The sequence below is a fragment of the Borostomias antarcticus genome, assembly GCF_949987555.1.
Source record: "Borostomias antarcticus genome assembly, chromosome: 20".
Lineage (NCBI taxonomy): Eukaryota > Metazoa > Chordata > Actinopteri > Stomiiformes > Stomiidae > Borostomias > Borostomias antarcticus.
Genome location: NC_140253.1, coordinates 4,008,259 through 4,022,843, shown reverse-complemented (window position 1 = coordinate 4,022,843; position 14,585 = coordinate 4,008,259). Strand labels below are relative to the sequence as shown.

The 14,585-nt window shown below is 52.0% G+C and overlaps 1 protein-coding gene across 1 annotated transcript in view; it reads left to right on the top strand.

Annotated features, from left to right (window-relative positions):
- tbc1d9 (TBC1 domain family, member 9 (with GRAM domain)) overlaps positions 1–14,290 on the top strand; it is a gene marked incomplete at both ends in the record, with an annotated part of 25,505 nt that extends 11,215 nt beyond the window's left edge. Inside the window, 20 exons of the mRNA XM_084454241.1 lie at positions 714–832; positions 1,399–1,627; positions 2,006–2,082; positions 2,591–2,775; positions 3,607–3,814; positions 3,992–4,198; positions 4,717–4,887; positions 5,861–6,011; positions 8,388–8,602; positions 9,419–9,536; positions 9,716–10,001; positions 10,136–10,265; positions 10,377–10,475; positions 10,683–10,751; positions 11,139–11,379; positions 11,698–11,763; positions 12,389–12,475; positions 12,598–12,666; positions 12,854–12,951; positions 13,478–14,290. Coding sequence (XP_084310367.1) covers positions 714–832; positions 1,399–1,627; positions 2,006–2,082; positions 2,591–2,775; positions 3,607–3,814; positions 3,992–4,198; positions 4,717–4,887; positions 5,861–6,011; positions 8,388–8,602; positions 9,419–9,536; positions 9,716–10,001; positions 10,136–10,265; positions 10,377–10,475; positions 10,683–10,751; positions 11,139–11,379; positions 11,698–11,763; positions 12,389–12,475; positions 12,598–12,666; positions 12,854–12,951; positions 13,478–14,290 — 3,638 coding nt within the window. The remainder of the gene's footprint in view (positions 1–713; positions 833–1,398; positions 1,628–2,005; positions 2,083–2,590; positions 2,776–3,606; positions 3,815–3,991; positions 4,199–4,716; positions 4,888–5,860; positions 6,012–8,387; positions 8,603–9,418; positions 9,537–9,715; positions 10,002–10,135; positions 10,266–10,376; positions 10,476–10,682; positions 10,752–11,138; positions 11,380–11,697; positions 11,764–12,388; positions 12,476–12,597; positions 12,667–12,853; positions 12,952–13,477) is intronic.
- Between the last annotated feature and the right edge of the window lie 295 nt (positions 14,291–14,585).

The following is a 14,585-nucleotide window of genomic DNA, read 5'->3' as shown; positions in this document are numbered from 1 at the left end:
AGGGCCATTTTCTCAACGGCGCTGATGAAGAGCGATGGTTGCCCGTCCCCGCCAGCAGTGCCTTCACCACAGTCTCCCCACGCCGCCGCTAACATCGAGTCTCACACGGAGCTAAGCGGACAGACGCTGAGCCGGGCTGCGCTAAAACAGGTCGTTCTACGGCTTAGGAGATAAAACGCTAGCTGAAGCTGATAAGCTAGTAAGGCTTAGCCGTCTAGCTCACGATGGAGGCGCACAGTAGCGGTGGTCAGGGCCCAAGCACACAGGTTAACAGCAGGGAAAGGCCCACTAGATCAAGCGTCAGTGTGAAGAACTCATTATCTTATGTCCCATTCTCTCTACCTCTCTCTCTCTCTCTCTCTACCTCTCTCTCTGTCTCTCTGTCTCTCTGTCTCTCTCTCTCTGTCTCTCAGTTCAATTCAATATGCTTTATTTGCATGAGTGTCAGGTGAACAATATTGCCAAAGTCAAGAATACAATTCAATAATGACAAGAGAAAACAAATTAAGTATACAATAAATTAACTAACAGATGGGTCATAATATAGGTCAATAAAGAGACAATTGACAAAAAATATATTAATACAAAATCAAATGTATCAAATGTCATATGTAAAATAAATACTGTAAATACATACTGAAATAAATACTCTCTCTCTCTCTCTCTCTCTCTCTCTCTCTCTCTCCCTCCCTCCCTCCCTCCCTCCTGTGTAGGGAGCTCTCGTAAGGAGATCACAGAGCACTGGGAATGGCTGGAGCAGAACCTGCTGCAGACGCTCTCCATCTTCGAGAACGAGAACGACATCACCACCTTCGTCAGGGGCAAAGTTCAGGTACGGCAAGCCGGAGGTGTCTTTTGTGTGTGTGTGTGTTTGTTTGTTTGCTCCTGTATGCCTGGATGCGAATACAATGAGTTGTTTACTCCAGTAAACACGGTCTCACAAAACGCCTGTGAGGTTGAAGAGCAACTTGGATATGTGACTTATTGCATGTGTGAAATGGCACCATAGCAGGATTACATGACCCTCTCTCTCTCTCTCTCTCTCTCTCTCTCTCTCTCTCTCTCTCTCTCAACAATTCAATTTTGAATATAATAACATGGGGCGCTGATAATAGATGTACAGTAGTCACTCGGGATCGTTTGCTACAGAACTTGCATCCCTTAATGTATGACAACAGTGAACAGTGGACGTACACATCATACAACATATTTTGCAGCTAATACGGCACATGGGCTTTTCTCTCCACATAGATATGACACTTTCAGTTCATCAACATGGCGTGATACTGTATGCAAATACCCCCCCCCTCTCTCTCTCTCTCTCTCTCTCTCTCTCTCTCTCTCTCTCTCTTTACTCTATACCTCTCACTCCTCTTTCAACCCTCCCTCCCTCCCCAGGGCATCATAGCTGAGTACAACAAGAACCACGACGTGAAGGAGGACGACGACACGGACAAGTTCAAGGAGGTCATGGCCAAGTTCCGGAAGCTGTTCGGCATGCCGGAGGAGGAGAAGCTGGTGAACTACTACTCCTGCAGCTACTGGAAGGGCAAGGTGCCCCGACAGGGCTGGCTCTACCTCAGCATCAACCACATCTGCTTCTACTCATACCTGCTGGGGAGGGAGGGTAGGGGCGCACACACACACACACACACAGACATACACACACACACACACACACACACACACAGACATACACACACACACACAGACATGCACACGCACACACACACACAGACATATACACACACACACACAGACATACACACACACACACACACACAGGCATACACACACAGACATACACACACACACACAGACATACACACACACACACACACACACACACACCTCTGCTTCTACTCCTGCTTTGGAAGCGGGTTTGAGAATCACTGACCCTCCCTTGCTCTCTGGACCCTCCCTCTTTTCCTCCCTCCATTCCTCTCTTTCCTCTCCTCCTCCCTATGTCTCTCTCTCTCTCTCTCTCTCTCTCTCTCTCTCTCAGCCAAGCTGGTGGTGCGCTGGGCTGACATCACTCAGCTGGAGAAGAGCGCCACCCTCCTCCTCCCCGACATGGTGAAGGTGAGGAAACACGCACACACACACACACACACACACACACACACACACACACACACACCGCTTTTTCCTCCTCCTCTCCACCGACTTCTCCCTCTCTTTCCCACCCTCTCCTGTCCGTCACCCTCCACTTTTCCTTCTCTCTCTCTCCATCTGTCTCATCTCTCTCTCCGTCTCTCTCTCTCTGTCTCTCTCTCTCTCCGTCTCTCTCTCTCCGTCTCTCTCTCTCTCTCCGTCTCTCTCTCCATCTCTCTCCCCGTCTCTCTCTACGTCTCTCTGTCTCTCTCTCTCCATCTCTATCTCTGTCTCTCTCTACGTCTCTGTCTCTCTCTCTCCATCTCTCTCCATCTCTCTCCGTCTCTCTCCCCGTCTCTCTCCATCTCTCTCTCCCCGTCTCTCCATCTCTCTCTCCCCGTCTCTCCATCTCTCTCTCTCTCCATCTCTCTCTCCATCTCTCTCTCTCTCCATCTCTCTCTCCATCTCTGTCCCTCTGGTCCTGTGTGGTGTGTAGGTGAGCACGCGCGCCAGCGAACACGTCTTCTCCGTCTTCCTCAACATCAACGAGACCTTCAAGCTGATGGAGCAGCTGGCCAACATCGCCATGCGCCAGCTGCTGGACAACCAGGGCTTCGAGCAGGACCGCTCTCTGCCCAAGCTGAAGAGGAAGTCGCCCAAGAAGGTGTCCGCGCTCAAGAGGTGAGGGTTTGGGTCCGGAGGTGGGGGGTTAGGGGTAAATCTGGCAACCGCACCACAACGGGGTTGCTTGCCAGGGAATTTTGTGAATTGTACAGTATCTGTCCTGCGCGGGTGGTTCCAAGTCCCGGACTGAGGAGAGGTGAGAGTCGTGAGTCGATTTGAGCGGGTGTTGATTGGGATGTTTCGGGCAAACCTGGCAACCACAACCCGGCAACCAAAACAAACAAACAATTTTTAAGCTTCTGCCCCTGTTTAAATATCCTGATATACAGTATAATTTATATATATATATATATATATATATATATATATATATATATATAAAATATCCTAAATATTCAGTTTAAATATCCTGGAAATGCCTTATTTCTCATTTGAAGTTCACGGGCAGTTCATAGTCGTATGTGGTACGAGCTAACTTCAGAGAAGAATCTATGCCTCTAGGCGACAAGAATCTGTCTCCAGCCGAATTTCCGATAGTGATTCAAGTGTAGCAGTTAAACTGTTAGTGTAGCAGTTAAACTGTTATTGCCCTGTTAAAGTTCAGAAGTCTCTAAATGGATTATGAAATATGGGGTAGTTGTAGTTTTTAATCCACAGAAGTGGCCGTTTGCCAAAACAGTATTGTCTGGAAACTACAAAGTAGATCCTCCTTCTTTAAGAGTATCGACATATGTACCACATCTAACAGTCCGCATCAACAATGTCACTGTTTTGTAGTTGACTCTGCCTCCAACAGACGCTATAATAGGAACGTAGATTTTTAAAACTAAAATCAAATAAAATCTTTCGAGGTCAACAATGTCTCCGTTTTCTCGTCGACCAATCAAGAGACCTGGACGCCCGCGCGAAGAGCGAGCGCTACCGGGCGCTGTTCCGCCTGCCCAAGGACGAGAAGCTGGACGGACACACGGACTGCACCCTCTGGACGCCCTTCAACAAGATGCACATCCTGGGCCAGATGTTCGTCTCCACCAACTACATCTGCTTCACCAGCAAGGAGGAGACCCTCTGCAGCCTCATCATCCCCCTACGAGAGGTGTGTGTGTGTGTGCGTGTGTGTGTGCGTGTGTGTGTGTGTTCGGAGGGGCTAGGGAGAGAGTCTTTCTACAGTATAAGATCTAAGATCTGACAGGTTGAATCTTAACTGTCCAATAACCTCCCCCTCCCCCGCCCTCCAAAAAACTAACTCAAATGGCGTCCTGTCTGTCCCCAGGTGACCATCGTGGAGAAGGCGGACAGCTGCAACGTGCTCCCCAGCCCGCTGTCCATCAGCACCAAGAACCGCATGACCTTCCTGTTCGCCAACCTCAAGGACCGGGACTTCCTGGTCCAGCGCATCTCCGACTTCCTGCAGCAGACGGCGCCCCGGACCTGCCTGGAGAGGGAGACCCTGGGGAGTCTGAACAGCTCCGACGACGAGGTGAGACGCCACGGGGGCGGGGCGGAGGGCGGGGGTCCGGTACGACCTAGATTTCGTGGCGGTTGTCAACCTACGTACAGTTACAGCACGTTTCGTGAGGATCGGTTTGAGTTTGAGACCAAAGAACAGTTTTGTCCACTGTATGGAGATGAGTGTGTATATTTGATATTATATTATATAAGATATATTTTTTACATTGTTGTCTCCACACAACAGCACTCAAAATAGCTCTGTTTTGCTCTAAGATCTATCTCACTAGTTCCCCCCTCTCTCTCTCTCTCTCCCTCTCTCTCTCTCCCTCTCTCCGCCTCTCTCCCTCTCTTCCTCTCTCACTCCCTCTCTCTCTCACTCCCTCTCTCTCTCCCTCTCTTCCTCTCTCCCTCTCTCTCTCTCTCACTCCCTCTCTCTCTATCCCTCTCTCTCTCTCCCTCCCTCTCTCTCTCTCTCTCTCACTCCCTCTCTCTCTCTCTCTCTCTCTCTCTCCCTCCCTCTCTCCCTCCCTCCCTCTCTCTCTCCAGGTGTTCTCCCAGGGGTCTCTCCTGTCCAGCAGCCCCCAGCGCAGCCTGGGTTCGGACGGCTCCGACGGCGAGCGGCAGTTCAACCTCAACGACAGCAGCGTGCCCACCGCCACCCAGGCGCTCATGACCATGTACCGGCGCCGCTCGCCCGAGGAGTTCAACCCCAAGCTGGTACGACGGCCGGTGGTGGTCGACTGGCCGCGTTTGCCGTTCGGTCACGGGGGGCGTGTCGTCTTGGTTGCGTGCGGTGGGATGGTTGAGGGCGCTGTATGCTTTTTCCCGGCTGCTGTAACCTAAACTACCACATTCAACCGCACTTGAGTGGCAATAAATGAACCTGTGTGTGTTTGTGTGTGCGTGCACGTGCATGCGGTGTGCGCGTGCTCGCGTATGTGTGTTTGCGCGTCTTATTAAATCTTTGTGCGCGCGTGTGTAAGAGTATAGCTTGCACCCGCGCGACAACCTGACGAGACGTCCCTTTAACGAAGCCGAGCTCGTCATCGACCCCGGCACGTGACTCTCCGCCCGGCTCCGAGACGGCGCCCGGCTCGCGCTCTTGAGGCTCAGCTCCGCCGCGTCGGCCAGCGTCGACCCTCAACCGCCGGGCGCCGAGGAAACAAATCCACCGTAATTAACGACGGCGGCTCCAACGCAGCCGGCGCGCGGCGTTCCACGCCAGCGACCGATGTAGGGGGATCGGCGAGGTTCATTTCGTACCTTTTCGACGGACGCTGACGGTGGAGCCAGGCCGCCGGACTGTTGCGTCAGGCCCACCGGGCTCTCCGGAGGTCAGGGTAGCTGTACAACGCTGGACCAGTTCAGAGGTGGCACTTTTCAGCTGATGTGTAGCTGCTGGTAGAGAGAGGAATGAGGAAACTAACGAGGCCGAAATTAAACCGGAGGTAATTGAGCAAAGCGGCAGCTTAATGGCAACCCCCCCCCCCCCCCCCCTCTGATTTGTGTAAGGCTATGGCCTGGTTGGTAGAAGTATATGCTATGCAATTAGTGATTTCAGAGAAGATTAGCTCTGTTTCAGTCATTTGATGTCTCTCTCTCTCTCTCTCTCTCTCTATATATATATATATATATATATCTCTCTCTCTCTCTCTCTCTCTCTCTCTCTCTCTCCCTCTCTCTCTCTCAGGCCAAGGAGTTTTTGAAGGAGCAGGCGTGGAAGAACCACTTCACGGAGTACGGCCAGGGTGTGTGTATGTACCGCACAGAGAAAACCAAGGACCTGGTTCTCAAGGGCATCCCTGAGAACATGAGAGGAGACCTCTGGCTGCTCTTCTCTGGTGAGTGTGCGCACACACACACACACACACACATACACACACACCTACACTGCGGTGTGCTAGCCTCGCATTCACCAGGACCACATGCATTTACAGTTGAAATCTTTCGATACACGTTGAGCACGCTGCACTCAGAGACCACAAACACTTTACGACATGTTCACTCTCACTCATATCACACACACTCACTCATATCACACACACTCATACACACTCCTACACGGCACACACACTCATACATAGCCTACTGTACAGTTCATACCCCAACGTGTGGTTAAACCACTCAATTCACGATGATGGAACAACCACACCGAGAACACGCGACCCAGAGGAGCGCTCCTGTCATCGGCAGCTCTTGAAAGGGTCTGTGAAGCACCGGTGTTAATCACATTTCACATTCAATGAATCTATATTTGTTTTATTGAGCGTCTTGTGTTTTCCAAATCTGTAGCCACTGAATACTTACCCTCTCACATGTTTACTGTCATTCAAGCATGTAGTACTTCAATCGGGTTAAAAGACCCTATTGACATGTGTACAAGGCCAAATAGTACTGAGTGTGTGTGTGTGTGTGTGTGTGTGTGTGTATTAAATGTGTGTGTTTATATAATGAAAACTGTCTTAAGCCCTCATTAAAGATGCATTACTTGCGCCTTGGCGAGGCGGATCCCATCTGTTTCAGCTGCAGTGGGCGATGTGTTCCTTGGGGTCCTGGTTACTGTACATGGCTTCCAGAGAAGCCTCAGGCTTGTTAGTATGTACAGACTGTACCGCTGGTACTGTACTGTAGATCACACCAAGAACACACACACACACACACACACACGTGGGAGTGGGCTGGATGCAAACAGCCTCCAGAGTATTTTGGTTCAATACACACACGCGCGCACACACACACACACAATACACACACAATACACACACACACACACGCATGCACACACACACACTCATAAATTATTATTCTGCTGTTGCTGCAAGGCTGAGAAGCCAGAAGCCAAGCATTTCATTCCCTTATTCTTGTGTCGTTGAACGTAACAAATTATAAAGAAATCTTGAATAAGAGGACTGTGATGGATAAAGACATGGATGAGCGAGTTTGGTGTGGAAGAACTTGACTGGCCTGCACAGAGTCCTGACCTCAACCTGATAGAACACCTTTGGGATGAATTAGAGTGGAGACTGTGAGCCAGACCTTCTCATCCAACATCAGTGTCTGACCTCACAAATGCGCTTCTGGAAGAATGGTATAAAATTCCCATAAACACACTCCTAAACCTTGTGGAAAGCCTTCCCAGAAGAGCTGAAGCTGTTATAGCTGCAAAGCGTGGGCCGACGTCATATTAAACCCTATGGATTAAGAATGGGATGTCACTTGAGTTCATATGCGTGTAAAGGCAGATGAGCAAATACTTTTGGCAATATAGTGTAAGTCTCTTTATTGTATTTTTATTCTTGATTGTTTTATATGTACTATATTTCGGAGAGGTTGTAATATTTGTGGTGCATATATGTTTAACTTTCAATCAATTCACACACACACACACACACTCACACACACACACACACACACACAGGTTCACAGACATCCTCGTCTAAGATAGCCGACCTAGTTTTTGAACCAGACCGGTATAACAGGAAGAGTCGGTCCTATGACTTCCTCTACCGTAGCGAACGCCTTGATGTTTCTGAGCGCCCTCTCTCCTGCCTGTTTCCATGCTCGCTCGCTCGCTCGCTCCACAGCGGCTCGTGACCCAGCTTTCCCCGTCAGCCTTCAACCTGCTGCTCCTCTCCCCCAGTGACCCACTTCTGGGCGTACTAAACGCTTGTCATAGGCGCCAATGGCAGGAGGACAACCCGAGAGCAAAGCACACACCCACACACCTGTTCTGCGTTTCCTGAAAAGGGAGAGTTTGTTTTACCGGCCGGCTTTTGTGTTCGTCAGCGCGCCTTCCAGCTTGCTGTGACGCATTTGAAACCTGTAGCCTATTTCCTTGACCTTCTGAAGCACTTCTGAGCGTTCCTAATGTTTCATCATCAGTAAAGCAAAAGCACCCAACGTATTTTGGTGTCATTTGTAAAATATGGGGAAAGAACCTTCTTTCTTTCTCCATAATGCATAGGATTATTAGCTGAGGAGATATAACGTTTAAAAATCCTTTATTGACTTTCAAATTACTGTACAGGAAAGTAAAAAAAGGTTTTTAAAAAAGCTCACCTTCCTCAGTGTCTTGATCGAACATATTGATTATTACAATATTACCAAGTTAAAGTATAATATAACATATACAACCATCAAATACTGTAGAACAACAAAAATGTCTTGTTCTCATCCATGCTCCTCCCCCCCCCCCGCTGAAACCCGCCCACTTCCAGGGGCGATCAACGAGATGGCCACCCACCCCGGCTACTACGAGGACCTGGTGGAGAAGTCCATGGGCAGGTACAACCTGGCGACGGAGGAGATCGAGAGGGACCTGCACCGCTCGCTGCCCGAGCACCCGGCCTTCCAGAACGAGATGGGCATCGCCGCGCTGCGCAGGGTGCTCACCGCCTACGCCTTCCGCAACCCCAACATCGGCTACTGCCAGGTACACACACACTCACACACACACACACACACACACACACACACACACACACACACACACACACACACACATCCATCATCTCTCTCACACACACTTACTAGAAGCTACACGCCCTCTCTCACACTCACGCCCCCACGTATAGTACACACACAAACAGATGGAGTCACAGTCATCGCGTTACATTACAGTCATTTAGTGGACGCTTTTGTCCAAAGCGACTTACAATCATTGAATTCACAAGTAGTAAAATATGAATACAATAGGTGCTACAATAGGTGCTTAAGAGGAAGGCTCAGGGTAGTACTTCTTGAAGAGATGAGTTTTGAGCCTGCGGCGAAAGATGGGCAGCGACTCTGCTGTCCTGACATCAGTGGGCAGTTAATTCCACCACTGGGGCCAGGACAGAGAAGAGCCGTGACCGCGTCGATCGCAGGAGCCACGGAGTGAGGGGCCAACCAGTCGCCCCGTGGTAGCAGAGCGTAGCGGTCGGGAGGGGGTGTAAGACTTGACAATGGCCTGGAGGTAGGAGGGAGCTGTTCTTTTCATTGCCCTGTAGTCACATTAGACATGTGTTTAAAATCTGTGGTCAGTCACGTTGTCCCAGCCTGATCTTAGTTCCTACCCAATGTTGGTTCCTACCTGATGTGGGGTTCCTTCCTGATTTTAGTTCCTTCTTAATCTTAGTTCCTACCTTATCTTTGTTCCTACCTGATCTTGGGTTCCTACCTGATCTTTGGTTCCTAACTGATCTTAGTTCCTACCTAATCTTGGTTCCTACCTGATATTTGTTCCTACTTGATCTTGGGTTCCTACCAGGCCATGAACATTGTGACCTCAGTGCTACTGCTCTATGCCAAAGAGGAGGAGGCCTTCTGGCTGTTGGTGGCCCTCTGTGAGAGGATGCTGCCAGACTACTACAACACCAGGGTCGTAGGTCAGTCCAGTCAACGTCTTTGTGCGTGTGTGTGTGTGTGTGTGTGGGTGTGTGTGTGTTTCTGAGGGCAAGAGAGATGCAAATGTCTTACTACCCCTAACCCCCACCCACACACCTTTCCCTCCATCTAACCCCTTCCTCCTCTCCTCCCTCCCTCCCCTCCTCTCCTCCACCTCCAGGAGCTCTGGTGGACCAGGGCGTGTTCGAGGAGCTGGCTAGGGAGTACGTCCCGCAGCTGTACGACTGCATGCAGGACCTGGGCGTCATCTCCACCATCTCGCTGTCCTGGTTCCTCACCCTCTTCCTGTCCGTCATGCCCTTCGAGAGCGCCGTGGTGGTGGTGGACTGCTTCTTCTACGAGGGCATCAAGGTCATCTTCCAGCTGGCGCTGTCCGTGCTGCACGCCAACATCCACCACCTGCTGAGCTGCAAGGACGACGGCGAGGCCATGACGGTTCTGGGCAGGTGAGCCCGGGGGTCGGGGGTTAAGCCCGTGACCTGAGCGTGACTCGGGCGGTACTGTAGCTTGACCGCGCAGCGCCAGGCTGCTGCTACTACTGCTACTTCCTGGTTGTGTTGACTTCCTGGTGCGTGCGCAGGTACCTGGACAGCGTGACCAACAAGGACAGCACGCTGCCGCCCATCCCCCACCTGCACTCGCTGCTGACGGACGACAGGGAGCCCCACCCCGAGGTCGACATCTTCAAGCTGGTCCGCAGCTCCTACGAGGTGAGGCCGATTGCGCTCGGCTGTTCCGGACGGCAAACTGATTGGCTCGTCTGTGTCTTGAGCTGTGAAATAATTGTCAACCCCCCCCCCCCTTTCCTCCCCCCTCGGTAGAAGTTTGGTTCCATCCGCGCTGATGTCATCGAGCAGATGCGCTTCAAGCAGAGGCTGAGGGTCATCCAGACCATCGAGGACACCACCAAACGCAACGTGGTAACGAGCGAGCGCGCCGCCGCCACGCCTCCCAGCTCGTGCTACTGTACACACTTACCGCCTAACCAATCAGGACAGGAGGGGTCATGGGTTATGGGAGGTCCCTGTGCTATTCAATTGAATTTGGTATCAAATTGACCTTGAGTGGCTCTTCTAATCCGGTGTGTGGATCGTAGGAACTGAATTCACCCCGTGTCTCTGTTGCAGGTCAGAACCATCGTGACAGAGACCGCCTTCAGCATCGACGAACTGGAGGAGCTCTACGTGCTGTTCAAGGTGAGTGACAGCCAAACCAGCCAATCCTTGGACACTCCCTCCCTGTCATAATTGAATCTGGAAAACGCTCTACTGTTTTCCGGTATTGCACGAGCTTATATTTTTTGCTTTTGCCTCAGTCTTGATTTGGACATAACGTTCAACAATAACTGTTGTTACTGTAGCTAATTGTACAATGTTGTTGAGATGTACATTACTGTTTGATGTGTTCTGACGGAGAGCGATTTATGGTTCGGTCCGGAGTGAAATGCTGCTGTGCTAGCTACAGTAGCTAAGTTCGCTAACGCTACGTTAGCTAATAACACTAAATGATTGTTTATGTTTTTAAGCTGCACCCGAGTTGCCCCTCCGGGGACAATAAAGAGTTATTGACTTGAATGTGTCCAGGCGGAGCACCTGACCAGCTGCTACTGGGGCGGCACCAGCAACCCCACGGAGCGCCACGACCCCAGCCTGCCCTACCTGGAGCAGTACCGCATGGACCTGGAGCAGTTCCGCGGCCTGTTCCCCCTGCTGTTCCCCTGGGCCCCCGCCGGCCCCGCCGACCCCCTGGCCCTGCGCTTCTTCAGGCTGCTCGACCACAACGGCGACGCCCTCATCAACTTCCGCGAGTTCATCAGCGGCCTGGGTGGGTGCGGCGGCGCGGGGGAGAGAGGGGGGGGGTGGGATGGATGGGGTTGTGGGGTGTGTGTGTGTGTGTAGTGGGGTGGGGGATGGGCGGTCATGAAAGTATGTACAGTATCTTTAAAAGCAGACTTGAGCCAAAGGATGAATGAGATCAATTGGATTGGAAGTGGCTTTATTTCAGTCTTGGTTGCTATGACAAACCTGTGTGTGTGACGTACCTGTGTGTGTGTGTGTGTGTGTGTGTGTGTGTGTGTGTGTGTGTGTGTGTGTGTGTGTGTGTGTGTGCGTGCATGCGTGTCATTTTCATGGTGTGTTCCAGGTGTTCTGTGTCATGGGGATCTGACTGAGAAACTGAAGCTCCTGTACAAGATGCACGTGATACCTGGTAAGTGTGTGTGTGCGTGTGTGTGTGCGTGCGTGTGTGTGTGTGTGTGTGGTGCAGTGCTGTGTTTATGTACTGAAAGTCCCGGGCGGTACAGTAGCTCACACAGTGAGAAAAGCAGAAATGGAGAGAGGAGGATGGACTTGTTTTGTGTCTCGGTCTAGCTTGGCTGGGCAGACAGAACCCCAGTACTTCCCCCTTCTTGAAACTCGCCTCCTCGGCGTGCGTGTGTGTGTGTGTGTGTTCTCCCCTGAGAGGGAGGGAAAGATAACAACACCACCCACAGCATTTGAACTCAACCCCAGCTCAGTCAGAAGCCTTCGTTGGCCCTGGGCGTAACATTCTGTATTTATACTGTTTTGACAGTGAACAGTAAAGCTTGGAAGCAGTTTGTTTCCACCCATGTGTCAAACCTCAAGCTCAGTCAACTGTGCGGTATTTATTGTATTCGAAAGGAAGTTTAGAGGTTTATTTATTTAAAAAGGGACAGTGCACATTGATAAACTCTAGGTAAATGTGCCAGATTTAGCAGTAGAGAGCACATTTTCATCTGCAGTCCCTGGGAAAGTTAATGGTAGGAAAATAGGGTCCAGATATGACTGTCGTCTCTCTCTCACTTCCTCCTCAGAAGTGACCAGCGAACAGGAAGAGCCAGACTCCGCCTTCGAGGCCACCCAGTACTTCTTTGAGGACATCACCCCGGAAACGTCCATCGGTAAGGACACAACCCTGGCGTCACGATGTCGCGATGAACCACATGTCCTCTTGTAGCTTTAGTCGGCCTTGTGTCAGATTGGCTAACTAACGACCTTTGACCCTTTAACCCCTCCCCTTCAGGTAACGACCCCAAGTGTAAGAGCGAGAAGGACGACGGCTTTGTCCGGGTCACGTTCAAGACCGAGAAAGGTCAGCGAATATTTCGGCGTAATTCGTCGGAGTTGCTTTAGATCGGTCTGTTTGGTCAGTTAGGGCATTTCTGGTGTTCGGGGCATTTCTGGTGTTCAGGGCATTTCTGGTGTTCAGTCAGGGAGAACCCCAGCCATGTCAGATCACCTCTGACCTCCACCTTTGTGGCGGTGTGCGTTTCCAACAGTGAAGAAGCTCCACACCCCAGACTACCGCCACTACATGAAGCTGTGGAACCAGGAGTCCAAGCTGGAGAACATGAAGGACCTGCCCAAACTCAACCAGGTCAGTCATGCTGCTAACTGCTTCTTCTCCGATCGCCGATATCCGGTCAATCTCTGATGCAGCTGCAGCTTACTAACCTGCCTCTTCTCCTCCCTCCCTCCCCTCTCTCTCTCTCTTTCCCCTCCTTTCTCTCTTCATCTCCCTTTCTTTCCTTCTCTCTCCCTCTCTCTCTCTCTCTTTCTCTTCATATCTCTCTCCTCTCTCTTCATCTCTCTTCCTTTCTCTCCTGGTCTCTCTCTCTCTTTCTCTTCATATCTCTGTCTCCCTCTCTATCTCGGTCTCTCTCTCTCTCCCTCCCTCCCTCTCTCTCCCTCCCTCCCTCTCTCTCCCTCTCTCTCTATCTCGGTCTCCATCTCTCTCTCTCTCTCTCTCTCTCTCTCTCCCTCCCTCCCTCCCTCTCTCTCTCTCTCCCTCCCTCTCCCTCTCCCTCTCCCTCTCCCCCTCTCCCTCTCCCTCTCCCTCTCCCTCTCCCTCTCTCCCTCTCCCTCTCCCTCTCCCTCTCTCCCTCCCTCCCTCCCTCTCTCAGAGTCAGTTCATAGAGTTGTGTAAAACTCTGTACAGCATGTTCAGCGAGGACCCCCTGGAGCAGGAGCTGTACCACGCCACGGCCACCGTGACCAGCCTGCTCCTGGAGATGGGCGAGGTGGGCAAGCTCTTCTGCCGCCCGCCCTCCGCCAAGACACGCCACCCGGAGGAGGACGAGGAGGAGGAGGAGCAGGAGGAGGCCAGGCGCCCCGGAGGAGGGGGAGGCCCAGGCCGAGGACCGGGGGTGGGGGCGTACCGGGAGACGGGTACCGGGGGGGATGCCGGGCCCGAGGGGGAGCAGAGCAAGAGCCGGCCCAGGCCCTGCGGGGGTCCTGGGAAGGAGGAGGAGGGGGGCGGCGACGGCAAGCGGCGGCCGCCGCCCCCGATGGAGGACATCAAACTGGAGGACTCGTCCCCCAAGGAGACAGGGACGCCGTCCGCCATGCTGATCTCCGACGACGAGACCAAGGACGACACGTCCATGTCCTCCTACTCGGTCCTCAGCGCCGGCTCCCACGAGCTGGACGACAAGCTGCAGTGCGAGGACATCGCCGACGACACGGTCCTGGTGCGCAGCGGCGGCAGAGGCGGTCCCCGAGGCGGCGGGCGGCTACCGCACAGCGCCAGCATCGACAAGGACTGGGCCATCACGTTCGAGCAGTTCCTGGCCTCCGTGCTCACCGAGCAGGCCCTGGTAGAGTACTTCGAGAAGCCGGTGGAGGTGGCGGCGCGCATCACCAACGCCAAGAACGTCAGGAGAGTAGGGCGCCCCCTTCTGTCCGGCAGTGACTATGAAATCTCCCTGTCTGGCTAACTGACGAACTGACTATGGAATCACACAGAGACTGGACTTCATACTGAGAGCGGTATTCTATAGGTGGTTTGAAATGCGAAACATGGTTATCTATCTGTTACGTAGCCCTGTGTGTGTAACGTGTAAAAAAAAAAAAAGAAGAAAAGTCCGCTTTTTCAGGAGGAAGAAGTCAGTAGGATAACTTCGATGGCGTGCGTATGATACTGTATGTCCGTTTAAAAACCGCTCTTAGCGACGTATTTTACTTGACGTGAAAGACATCGGCGTGTAAAGCCAGACGCCGTGAACGACCGGG